The sequence below is a fragment of the Bos mutus genome, chromosome 7 (genome assembly GCF_027580195.1).
Source record: "Bos mutus isolate GX-2022 chromosome 7, NWIPB_WYAK_1.1, whole genome shotgun sequence".
NCBI classification, from domain to species: Eukaryota; Metazoa; Chordata; class Mammalia; order Artiodactyla; family Bovidae; genus Bos; species Bos mutus.
In genome coordinates this window covers 98,569,749-98,582,660 of record NC_091623.1, presented here as the reverse complement: position 1 = coordinate 98,582,660, position 12,912 = coordinate 98,569,749, and the positions used below count along the sequence as shown (strand labels likewise).

The 12,912-nt window shown below is 37.1% G+C and overlaps 1 protein-coding gene across 3 annotated transcripts in view; it reads left to right on the top strand.

Moving 5' to 3' along the window:
• Window positions 1-12,912, top strand: part of JAKMIP2 (janus kinase and microtubule interacting protein 2) — a 190,536-nt gene that overhangs the window by 142,367 nt on the left and 35,257 nt on the right. For 2 of the 3 annotated variants that reach the window (XM_070374895.1, XM_070374896.1), the window contains exons 6-12: window positions 1,467-1,613; window positions 2,534-2,674; window positions 4,758-4,814; window positions 6,077-6,196; window positions 7,416-7,544; window positions 10,316-10,399; window positions 11,076-11,138. In XM_070374895.1, the coding sequence (XP_070230996.1) occupies window positions 1,467-1,613; window positions 2,534-2,674; window positions 4,758-4,814; window positions 6,077-6,196; window positions 7,416-7,544; window positions 10,316-10,399; window positions 11,076-11,138 (741 nt within the window). The remainder of the gene's footprint in view (window positions 1-1,466; window positions 1,614-2,533; window positions 2,675-4,757; window positions 4,815-6,076; window positions 6,197-7,415; window positions 7,545-10,315; window positions 10,400-11,075; window positions 11,139-12,912) is intronic. The other variant, XM_070374897.1, reaches the window with a different exon arrangement.

Below are 12,912 nucleotides of genomic sequence, written 5' to 3'. Positions count from 1 at the left end.
ATCAACCTGCCTAGGAACTGACTCTCTCATTCCCCCCTTTTCTTTTAGGAGAATTATGTTGCCTAGGGAAAAGGGGCGTTGTTCTCATTCCATAACTATTTCCGAGCTGACAAGGGGCATTGTCCCCTAAATTGGTGAGGCAACATATTCTCCTAATCCTCATATTGAGGATATCTGATCCAGGGGCCCCAAATAGTAGCTGGAGGAAGCTACAGCAGTAGCAGGAGTTTGAGCAACCATTTGTAACTTAAAAGCTTTCATGCGGCTAGAAACAAATCCAGTTATACAGTTACAGATGCAGGGAGCAAACAGCAAGAACAAAACTATAAGAATTATTGTAATTAAGTTGTTGGCTAACTTTTGGGGACGGCCCTGTTTGTTCCCAGCATATAGAGGCAGTAGATATTAAACGTCCTTTTTCAGGAGTTAGCCATGTAACCTCATCCCATATTTGGTAAACGTCAGGTAAAAAACCATTTTAAAAATGTGTTGTAGGGAATTCCCTGGAGTTCCAATGCTTAGGACTCAGTGCTTTTATGGCCAGGGCCCAATTTCAATCTCTGATCAGGGAACTAAGATACCACAAGCTGTGCAGTGTGTCCAATAACCACCAAAAAAATGTGTTATAAATGGAATCATACAATAATTATCCTTGTGTGTCTGGCTTTTTGCTCAGTGTTACATTGATGAGAGTCATTCATTGTGGTGCATATAGAATTCATTCATGTTCACAACTCTATCCTATTTGATTATATGATTATTATATATTTATTATAAAAGTCTATGGTATATATATATTATTATAAAAATATATGGCACAATATGTATATACAATTATATGTGATGAGTATATGTAAATATTTATTCATCTATTGTTAATGGACATATCTGTTGTTCCATGATAGTTTAAAGTTGTTAATGGTTCTATTACGTCATGTCCTGGTGAGAAAATATATTCATGTCTGGGGGGACTATACCAAGGAGCAGAATTACGGGATCATAGAGTATGCATGCAGTCGATTTCAGCACTTATTACCAAACAGTTTTCCACAGTTGTTATGACAATTAAACTCCCTCAAATAATATATGAATTGCATTTTCTCCTTGTCTTTATAAACATGTAAAGATAATATTATAGATCATTTTAGTCATTTGGTGGGTGTGAGGTATATTCTTATTATAGAATTTTCATATTTATTTTCCGTCTTACTAATGAGTCAGAGTAACTTTCCAAATATCTAGCGGCCTTTTTGATCTCCTGTGTACTTTGCCCTTTGTCTTTTGCCCATTTTCTTTTGTGCTGCTTTCATTTGCTTTTTAGTAGTAGGAATTTTTTACATAATTTTTAGATGTTTATGTTTAAAATAGCCTGTCATATAGTTTACACTTTTTTTGGTGGCTGTTGCTATAATGCGGTTATTTTCAGACTCTAAACAGAAGGGACACATTGTCTTATGTCTTCCCAGTTAAAGCGTGTGCGGGAAACCGAAAAACAATGTAAACCTCTTCTGGAAAGGAATAAGTGCCTCGCCAAGAGAAATGATGAACTGATGGTGTCTTTGCAGCGCATGGAAGAGAAACTAAAAGCCGTTACCAAGGAAAATTCAGAAATGGTATGTATCACACACTCTGCAAAAGTGCAGCTTCCTTGTTTTTATTATGCCACTAACCTGACTTCTTGGTCTTTCCCAGTTTATTTTTAAAATATTATATAGTGCTATCTGTGAAGGTTTAGATTTTTCCCTTATGTAAGCAAGGAAGAACCCATAAGGAAGAAATCAAGAGAAGGCTGCTGGCTCTGAATTTTATGGAGTTTCTAAATTTTGCAGAACGATAGGAGTACTTCCAGGAATCTGCACACTCTCCAAAAGCTCCAAAATAGAGAAGCAGAGTTCCAACCTGTCTCCTCAGCCATGAAAGCCTGATTCCAGGACGAACAACAAGGCCCTACTACAGCACAGGGGCCTGTATTCAATATCCTGTGATATTACAATTATCCTGTGATAAACCAGAATGGAAAAGAATATAAGAAAAGAATGCATATGTATACATATGTATAACTGAGTGACTTTGCTCTACAGAAGAAATTAACACATCATTAATCAAATATAATTCACTAAAATTTTTTAAAAATAAAGTGTTTTAAAAAGAGACCCCCCTTCCAAGAGTTTTACTAATGTTTTCTTTATAGAACAATATAGTAAGTACCCACATCTTCTAAGATCTTGCATAATAACTGGAAATAGATGCCATCATTTGCCTTATATAGAGAGGTGATGTGCTAATGTACTCTGACAAACTTCTAGTCCAGCTGTAGAGATCTTCAGACATTCCCAATGATTTCCACCTACTATAGCAGACAAAATATACGTGAAGATGTTAGTTGGTGTGTGTGTCTATGTATTGAAGCTAGGCAGTTTTCACATTTATCTGGAACCTCATAAAATTTCTACAGACATTTTATATTAACCACTGAAGTTTGGGATTTTTAGTCTCCACCTATACTTTCTTTTTTTTTTTTTTCTCAACTCAGAGAGAAAAAATCACATCCCATCCACCCTTGAAGAAATTAAAATCTCTAAATGACCTCGATCAAGCTAATGAAGAACAAGAGACAGAGTTTCTAAAACTTCAGGTCATTGAGCAACAAAACATTATTGATGAGCTCACAAGGGTAGGTCTTGGTTAATCTGTAAACTCTAAGCTGTTTTCAAGGACGAGTAAGCAAGAAATCAACATACACTAGAAGCACTTAATAATTTTGAATTAGCCCTAAAGGTCCAAGTTCATGTGATCAATATGTAAATAGGTTCAAGAGACTATTCCAAAACTCCTTTATATTCTTTAACTGTTTTCTATCTTTTCAGTTATAATCCTTTGTTAACTAATTTGGTAACTCAAATAATAGCTACAGAGCACATTAAAAGAATTTCCAAATGTATTATATATGAGTAGGTTGATGGCGTGATGTATCTTGTAATTACCTTCTAGTATCAAGATTCTGAGGCTCGGAGATTAAATATTTTGCCTATAATAACAGGACTATAGGCCTCTTATTTCCCAACACCTGATTCAGTGTCTGGTAGTTTAATAAATATTTGTCGCATGAACAGCAATGTCACAATGACATGACAGCTGAAATTCCAGTCCAGATGTTCTGAGGACTTTAGTACCTGCTGAAGTAGGTCAAGCAGTTGTTACTCTCATCTGCATCTGGCTGAGACCTATGTTACGTGAAAGTCACTCAGTCGTGTCCAGCTCTTTGAGACCCCATGGACTATACAGTCCATGGAATTCTTCAGGCTAGAATAGTGAAGTGGGTAGACTTTCCCTTCTCCAGGGGGGTCTTCCCAACCTAGGGATTGAACCCAGGTCTGCCGCATTGCAGGCAGATTCTTTACCAGCTGAGTCACAAGGGAAGTCTGTGTTACCAACAGCTTTGGACTAAGACCTGTATCTGCATTTGGGTTTTCCCCTTTGCCTCTATGTCTTTATTCTGCAAGTGACATCTGTGATCACTCTAACTTCACGACCAAGCCAAGGCTTACAGAGGTGAACTAGTGATGGGAGAACTTCAGACAGTATTCTCCAGAATAGGGTGAACAACTTGATTTACTGCTATTGAGGACAAAAAGGATTATAAATTCTGCTTATAATTATTTATGGTTCACCCTTTAAATGTTTTCTATATTGAGTGTATGTTATAATGCATATGCCACATTAAGGAGAGTCATCTAAGTATAAATTTTTAAAGTTTTGAATATATTGAGATTGGATGATCAAATTATTTTTGTTTATAAAGGTGGGGAAAAATTAATACCACTGGCTTAATCTAGGTTATTTGTTAAACATGCCCTTCAAATTTATATACCCCTCACTTCAGTTCCACATCCTTAATAACTAACTCATAAATCTCACAGATTCACTAGTCTAAGAATTTGCTTGACTTTGAGTATCCTCAGTTTAAACCAAGTTTCTTACAGAATTTTGAGATGTTGAGGCATTTCTACCAGACTTTCAGACAGACATAAGTGTTACTTATTTCTTCCACTTTTGAATTTGTACGATAACCATATGGAATACTTAGAAGGTGAACATCAAATTCCCAGAGTATCTCCTTTCGCAAAAAGAATGAATTAAGAAATCAGTCATTATATCTGGGCTTCCCTGATAGCTCAGTTGGTAAAGAATCCACCTGTAATGCAGGAGACCCCATTCAATTCCTGGTTCAGGAAGATCTGTTGGAGAAGGAATAGGCTAACCACTCCAGTATTCTTGGGTTTCCCTTGTGGCTCAGCTGGTAAAGAATCCACCCGCAATGCGGGAGAACTGGGTTCTTCCTGGGTTGGGAAGATCCTTTAGAGGAAGGCAAGGCTACCCACTCTAGTATTCTAGCCTGGAGGGATCTGAGGAAACTGAAGAATCCTACTTTAGGAGAACAATGAATAGCTATTTTATACTTCATTTCAAGTATAAAACAAAGGATGCCAATTAGGAGCACAGTGTACTTCCTGACTCTGAGGCTCTCAGATCCATACAGATTATCATGAAAAGTTGTAAAATATTCTTCCTTTGAAAATACTTAAGTATCAAATCCAAAGTTGCCAAATTTTACAAAACATAATCTTATTTTAAATAGAAATATGTCATGCCTCAGGGAAAAAACAACTCTGTCTTTCAAAACAAACAAACAAAAAAAACCTATAGGGAAATATGTACCAACTCAAGATCTGAAAAGCCTTTCATCTGTTTTCCAGGACCGGGAAAAGCTCATTCGTAGAAGAAAGCATAGAAGAAGTTCCAAGCCAATTAAGGTAATGAGGAAACTAGGTTATCAGGCTTTGGCCACACACAAGCACAGCCAGAGGAGTGAGGCTTGCCAAGGCATCTTCCTGCAAAGACATGATAAATCAGATGTTCCTGAACTGCAGCAGAGCATGGGGTTTATTTGCCAGAAGAAAATCTTTCCTCTTGACAGTTCTTAGAAGTCCAAAAATGATTGTGTTGTTGAAAAAAATAATTGTGTTGTGGATTTTAAGCTGAAAGTGTTTGCCTTAATACAGGTTTTCTGAGTGAAGAACCCACTAGATTTGATGTAGAAAGGGTTATCTGTTATCTGACAAGGTGGAGAGTCATGCTTCAAGAACATGCAAAACATATGATTTGGTATCTCCCATGAATAATATTAGCATCTGATACCCATCCTATAATTGATTAAATTATATTTTCATTATTCACTTGGGAAATATTATTGATAATGCCAATTCTACTATCTGTATAGCCTCTTAAAATCCACAAAGTTTTGCTATTTAATTTGTCAATTTGTTTGATTTTTTTTAAACAATTGCCTCATTTGATAACGCACATTGAGGTACAAAAAAATGGGGGCTGAAATCTACTACCAGTGAAATGTACAAATGTTTCCTACTTTCTAGAAAGATAGAATGACAAGATGTATCCAAAGCCCAAATACATGTTTATTGTTTTAATCATAAAGTCTTCTAAGAAAATTAATTATAGACTTTGCAAAATATATGTAGTAGATATGAATCACATTATTTATACTTTAAAAATAGTAATTAAGTAAAAATTATAAAGCCACTTAAAATGATGCCATTGAATAATGAAGATATGGGAAAATGTTTATAATATTTAAAAACACAAAAAACAGTTGCCTCATTTGATTTGAATGTGGAATTAGATGATAGGATTTGATAATCCCCTTCTCATAGATACCTGAACTTTCAGAATTTCTTGGTTATAGCTTAAATACCCAACAGAAGAAATCACATAAAATCAGCATGATATAAAATGTAACATAAGAGAGGATCCAAGGTTTTTATGAAGAGAGCCAAATATGAATGAATCTTCCTCCAAAGTATCAAAGTGAAATAACACAGAAGAAGCATTTATTGGAATTATGGTGTTCATGCTTAATATGTTTATTTTATCAAAGAAGCATTGAAGGAGCTGTGTGTTCTCTGTTCATTGCATGTCTGCAGTTGACAGCGTGTTGGTAATGTGCTGACTTTCCCCACTTAGTTCTTCTGGTAAATGTGTACTGTCCCTCCATTAGAGGCCTGTTTTGGACCCATTTATTGGCTATGATGAGGACTCCATGGATTCAGAAACATCATCCATGGCCTCATTTAGAACAGACCGAACACCAGCTACTCCTGATGATGACTTGGATGAGGTAGGTTTTTTTACTTTTCTCATCTTTTCTGATATTGTCACATCTTTCCTTGAAGGGAGGGAAAAAGCATTTCACTTTTTATCTCTTTTATGAAAAGCACATACTCTCATAACAGTGACCAGTTTTGAGATCTTGCCTGGCTTTGTTACCTCTTGGAAAAGAGCTTCACCTATGTTATGTAGCCCTTGTAGAAACTTCTCTGAAGTTCAGCTCTGTAGTTTGAAGACTTTTTCAAGATATATATAATTACTCTTCTAAATTCTTCATCCAGAGAAAGTGTGAACCAAATGACAAGCTTAGAAGAACAAGCTTTTTTTTTCTGATTTGTTTTTATTTATTTATTTTTACTTAAACTTTTTATTTTATATTGGGATATAGCTCATTAATAATGTTGTAATAGTTTTAGGTGGACAGCAAAGGGACTCAGCCATATATATATATATATGTACCTGTTCTCCCCCAAACTCCTCTTCCATCCAGGCAAAGTTCTGTGTGCTATATGGTAGGTCCTTGTTGGTTATCCATTTAAAATAGAGCAGTGTGTCATGAACATCCCAAACTCCATAACTATTCCCTTCCCTCTCCCTTCCCTCCAACAACCATTAGAAGAACAAACTTTTAAATTTAAGTCTAAGACAGTGTTTAGCAAAGTTTGCTTGCTAGGCCACCTTCATCAGAACTATCTAGGGTGTTCAGTTACTGTGAAAGTTCCTGGACCACACAACTCCTGACTTAGGATCTTGAGGGTGGAATCCCTAAACCTCTCTGATGATTGTGTTACATTCTCAAGTTTGAGACCTAAAGCTTTAAAACTATGTTTTGTGATTTACCTGGGGAAGAAGTTGTTAGATATGAATATATTGCAAGGAACTGAGACTAAAATTCTGATTATCATCTCCTCAAATTTGCATCCAAAATCTGGGTATAAGTTTTTTTATCATTTGAGTCCAAAATTTTCTGTAATCCAATCCCAAATGGGCAATAATCAGAAATATATAAATAAGTAAATGCTTCTTTTATTCATAAATACTTAAATATTTCTGCAATTTGCATCTTAAAAGTGTTATAGTGTTTGTGCCTGTAACATCCTTTAAAATTAAGAATAAAATTACATAGAATCCAAAATCATGCAAACTTTTATTTCTCTTTAAACAATTTACATGGACACAGGAAGTGAACGTAACATAATTATTTTTTGGCTTTTTTTTATAACCTCAAGAGTTTGGCAGCTGAAGAATCTGAGCTGAGATTCCGACAATTAACAAAAGAATACCAGGCTCTCCAAAGAGCATATGCCCTCCTGCAGGAGCAGACTGGAGGCATCATTGATGCTGAAAGAGAAGCCAAGGTTAGTGTACATCTGCGAGAGTGCCCTGAATGGGCTTGCAAGAGCCACAGCATAAAAGTACCACAGACATAAAAGTATCAGTAGGATAGCTTTCCTTGTACCCTTCTCTCCAACGCAGCTTTTGAACTGCTTTATCTTTTATGTCAACAAACGTTGGACTAGAGACATTAGAGCCAGCTTAGATCAATGCTTTTGTTCCTTTAAAGACAGTTGAGTGCCTAGTTTTCATTTATGCTATTTGAAACCTTATACTTTCAAAGTTAGACAATGCTGAATTTTTATAATCCTTTTTTTTTTTTTAGTTTCTTGTTTGAAAAAAAAAAAAAAAAACTCATCTTTCAAAAGCAATGGTTAGCCAGTTCCTTTTCTTAGTTCATAAGTGCCCAGCATTACATTGACAGCCTACTGAGAATTATCACTGATAATATCTCACTTAACCCCTGTGCCAGCCCTCTAAGGTAGGTATTTTATAAAAGAGGAATTTGAGGCTCAGAGAGGTTAATTGAATTGCTCAAGATCACACAGCTAATAAATGGAAAACTGTTGATTCCGAGTCATATTTTACTAGGTCAGTTATTTTTTTCCATTATCTTGCAACTGCCTCACATAAATCTATTTTTTTAAAAAAACCACACACAGTACTAATACTTGACATTTACTGAGTCCTTGCTGTATTTCAAGCATTGTTCTGAGTATTTTATACACATTATCTTATATAATCCTAAAACAACTGTATGTTAGATGCTATTATTAACTTCTTTCTAGAGGGGAGGAAATAGTAGCTTAGTAGAAGTTAAATGTAGCTTGGTTATGTTAAAGCCAGGATATGTAGCTTATAGGAAAGCTAGGATACGAACCTTAGAGAAAGCAATGGCACCCCACTCCAGTATTCTTGCCTGGAAAATCCCATGGATGGAGGAGCCTGGTAGGCTGCAGTCCATGAGGTCGCTAAGAGTCGGACACGACTGAGTGACTTCACTTTCGCTTTTCTCTTTCATGCATTGGAGAAGGAAATGGCAACCCACTCCAGTGTTCTTGCCTGGAGAATCCTGGGGACAGTAGCCTGGTGGGCTTCTGTCTGTGGGCTTCCATCTATGGGATCTCACAGAGTCGGACACGACTGAAGCAACTTAGCAGCAGCAGCAGCAGCAGCAGGATACGAACCTAGTCCTCCTGAGTTCAGTCATCACCAGCATGCCATAACTGCCTCATATGCTAGTTTACATGGGTCAAAAATGAATGTGACTATCCAGTGATTTTATCTTACTTCCTTATTAGAAGGTCTACAGTGTACTGAGAAGTGCTGTAGGAACTATGTTAAGTTGGTTAGTGGAAAAGGATAGATATTATAACTATATATGTTTAAATGGTAGCATTCATACATACATACATGCACATACACATACCTAAAAGAGCAAACTTTTTTTTTTTAACCCATGGTGAACTGAAATAAACAGATCAGTAGTCATTAGGAAAGGGGGTGTGTGTGCTTTCATGTCTATGCCCTAATACTGTAAGAGTTGTGGATTCTTCTATCAGTATTTACTACCCATTCTTATGAGCATAGGACTGGTCAATGAAAATAATAGCATATGCCTTGTTTTTTGGAGAGGTGATGATATAGAAACCAGTTCTCCCTTTAGTCTCACTCTCCCATCAAAATACAGGTTTAGAAATGTTTATGGCCATTAGAGTAAGAAAACTTACTATTCTGAGCAAAATAGTCTAAAACAAATCAACATGTGGGAAAAAGAGTAATAAATTCAAAGAAAATAGAAATACAAAAATAGTCAATATAGATGAAAAAGTTATCAGTGAAAACAGAAGACAGTCGTTTCAATACAAGAAATAAATAGGTTAAAGTTAACATAATTATTAGTTAAAATAATTCATTCAAAGTTAAAATAATTCTTAGCAAGCTAAGTTTCAAATTTTTAACCTGATAAAGGTAAATATAATATTTAACAGTTCAAAGAAATATTCTCCTCACAGTGAACAATAAGAAAATAATCCTTACCATCGCTGATTTTGTTCAACTTTGTACCAAAGGACCTATCCAGATCATAAGACAACGAAAAAAAAAATATGTGTATGGCCAGAAAATAAAAACAGATAATAGGATCATATAGAGAGAGAATAGAAGAGAATCTAAAAAATAACTATACTAAATGAAATAAGGTCATTCCATACAAATCAGTGTCCCAAACTGCTGATGTGCATGCATATGCACACACATATCACACACACATCACACACACACATCGCACACACACATACACACACACAAAGCACATGATAGATACATACATAAATAAATACTTACACAGATTTGGATTTAGACTTACATATAAGGCACAAAATTGGCTTTGAAAGGTTTTGGAGAGGCAAACGGGAGAAGACTTTCCAGAAGGGCCCTTGTTCAAAGAAAGAAAGAAATGGAGAGGTTCAAGGCATATTTAGGAAACAAGGAGATCACTAGGCGGTAAGGAGTGGACCCTGCACTGATGAATGGTGGGGAAAGATTGGAAATAGAAGACCAGTTCTCGAATCCCAAACTAAAGTTTGAATTTTAACCTGATGGTAAAGGGAGCCACTGAAAGTTATATGCAGAGAATTTAGAATGTAAAAAGAGATTTTAAAGTTTCTTCAATGGTAGAAAATTATTTTTTCTTCTCTCTCACTTGTTGAGTTCTAATCAGGGAACATGACGGGAAGAAAAAATGTAGAACTACCATTTTACTTACTGAGTTCTGGAATTTTGATTTCGCTAGGCTCAAGAACAACTCCAGGCCGAAGTGCTAAGGTATAAAGCCAAAATAGAAGATCTGGAAGCGACTCTGGCTCAGAAAGGGCAGGTAGGCATTTGGTTGCTCGCACTTCTGCAGATGCAGACGATTCAATCTGACCTTCCACTAGATCACCCTGTGCCCATTCAGGACACGGCTTGGCTCTCCACAGTGATCTTCTCAAACTGTGTCCAAATGTTGAGCTCTCTGTTTCTGTCCCTGGTGTTTTGCTGGCCAGAGTGTGAACCCAGCTACGAGAGCGAATGAGGCTGGGCAAGAGAGAGAATGCCCAAGGAAGAGGAGCACTGCACACTTAGCCTAGAGTGATCATGAACTGCTAAGACCAAGACCCACCCCTCAAGCTGCATTCTTTGCCTCTATGCTACATTGATGGTTCTGCATTTTAATGTTTTCCATCCATATGTATCTAGCCTGTGTGCATTCTGACCCCTTTCACTTTTTGCCTGTGTGGTCACTTCTGAGTCCCCAGAAGGCTGGTCCTGGATTATTCAGACTGAAAAAGATAGGGTTAGCGAGTGACAGTGTAAAGGGGGTTAAATTTTCCTGGCAACTTTGGCCCCAACATCTTAGAATGAGGAGCTGGCTGGGGTGAGTGACATTTACCAGTCGCTGGCAGGCAAACAAACCGGGTGGAGAGAAGACAGCTCTGGCAAAGTGGTTTGACGACACATGCTCTTTCGTGCCACTCTGAAATGCTGACTGCGCGATATTCTTTGTCAAACAGGATTCACACTGGGTAGAAGATAAACAACTTTTCATTAAGAGAAACCAGGAGCTTTTAGAAAAGGTATGTGGGGCGCAACACCCTAATGGGGCAGAGGAGAGACTGATGAGAGATCCAGGAGCAGCAGGGGGTCCTCTCAGGAGTGGCACAGGGGCTAGGGGACGGGGAGGCTTTTCCGGCTGTGCTCCCCTCTGCTGCGTGCCCAACCGCATCTCTGTCACTGCCATCACCATCAGTTGAGTGGCCCGTGGTGTGCATGGCTCTGTGCTGGGCATTGTGCCGACTTGAAAGATGTGATCCCTGAAACCTATTGATTTGTTGCATATATATATACTGTATATTTACTGTACATATATATATAGCCATACGCACACACATCCTATGTGGTTGTCCATCTACAAGAACACTTATGAAAAGGACTGATGATTTTGTACAAGGAAGTGACTCCAAGACATGCTACAGCCTACCATTGACTGGGTTCTCACTGTTAATTTTTTGCCAATCTTGGCTGCTTATTTATGTATTTATTTTATGAAAGAACGTTTCAAAAGATACATCCAAAGCACAAAGGAGCATGTCCCGGAGGTTGTTCAACAAATCAAGTTACAGAGGCATGGTTTTGGCCCAATAGATAGAATTAATTTGGGTTAGCTGAATGTAGGCTTTTGATTTGGGGCAGTGAAATACAACAGAGATCATTTTCCATTCAAACATGGCTTTTCCTTTGGTATTAACATTTGCCTTTAATTACATGAAATGATTACAAAATAATCTTATATTATTCTTGACAAAAAGAGAAAGACCATGTGAGTAAGGGAAGTAATTCTGAAGGGGGACGCAGAGTTATGTAAAAATTATTTTAGAATTGTTTCTACCAATATTCACTGGCCTTGACAAGTAATAAAAATGAACTGCAACACCCTGGTAAGCATGGAAAGGGAAAGACGATGGTTGTCCTTCCTTCCCGCTGGTCGTGTCTCACTTTCTGCATGATGAGAGACAGAGCTGATGTATAGAAGCAGGGTAGGTATTCCAGGATTGAGGATTGGTACTCTCAGAAAGGTTAATGATCCCTGAAAAGAAACTTTATGGACACTGGCCCTAGTTTCTGAATTGCATGCGGCCACCTGTGAACCATTAACATGATGACTGGTGCTACGCACCAGATCCAGGAATTTCCCCAAATATCCCATCTCTGATCTCAATCCAAGGCTCTAGGAAACAGTCGACTTATAAAAACTTTCAAACATTTACTAAACCACAAAAATCTAGTGTAAAAAACTTGGTTGACTACATAAATTAATGTCATATAGTATCTCACCTCCCCCTATATTTATTTTTCTATATCAGGAGGCTAAGTGAAAAGAGAATTTTAGTAGTCTCTGAGATGCCCAGTAGTAAGTGTTATCACACTGTTTATCATCTAAAAAAAATAACTCCCATTATGTCTGTCTGATTTCCTTTAGTCTATAAAGGAAATTTTTGAGCCCAGCCTTCTAAGAGTATAAGAAAACCAAAGCGACAATAAAACTAAACACTCTACTTCAGGTGTTTACACTTGAGAAAGTAAGATTTACTCTAGGTTAAAAAGCCCTTGATTTTTTATTTCCAAATTCAAAATTTTAAACAGTTAGTGTACAGAAAGCCCACTCACACAGCTAATATTGAAGGCAGCGCCAAACCGATTGCAGACCATGGCAGTGTTCTGATGCCTTGTGGACATGGGTTCTGTGTATATATACAGTATATATACAGGGCAAGGCAGCTTTGTACACAACAAAGTGAATGGCATACTTCATCAGGTTATACTAGACACCCTACAGGAAAACCCTATGGG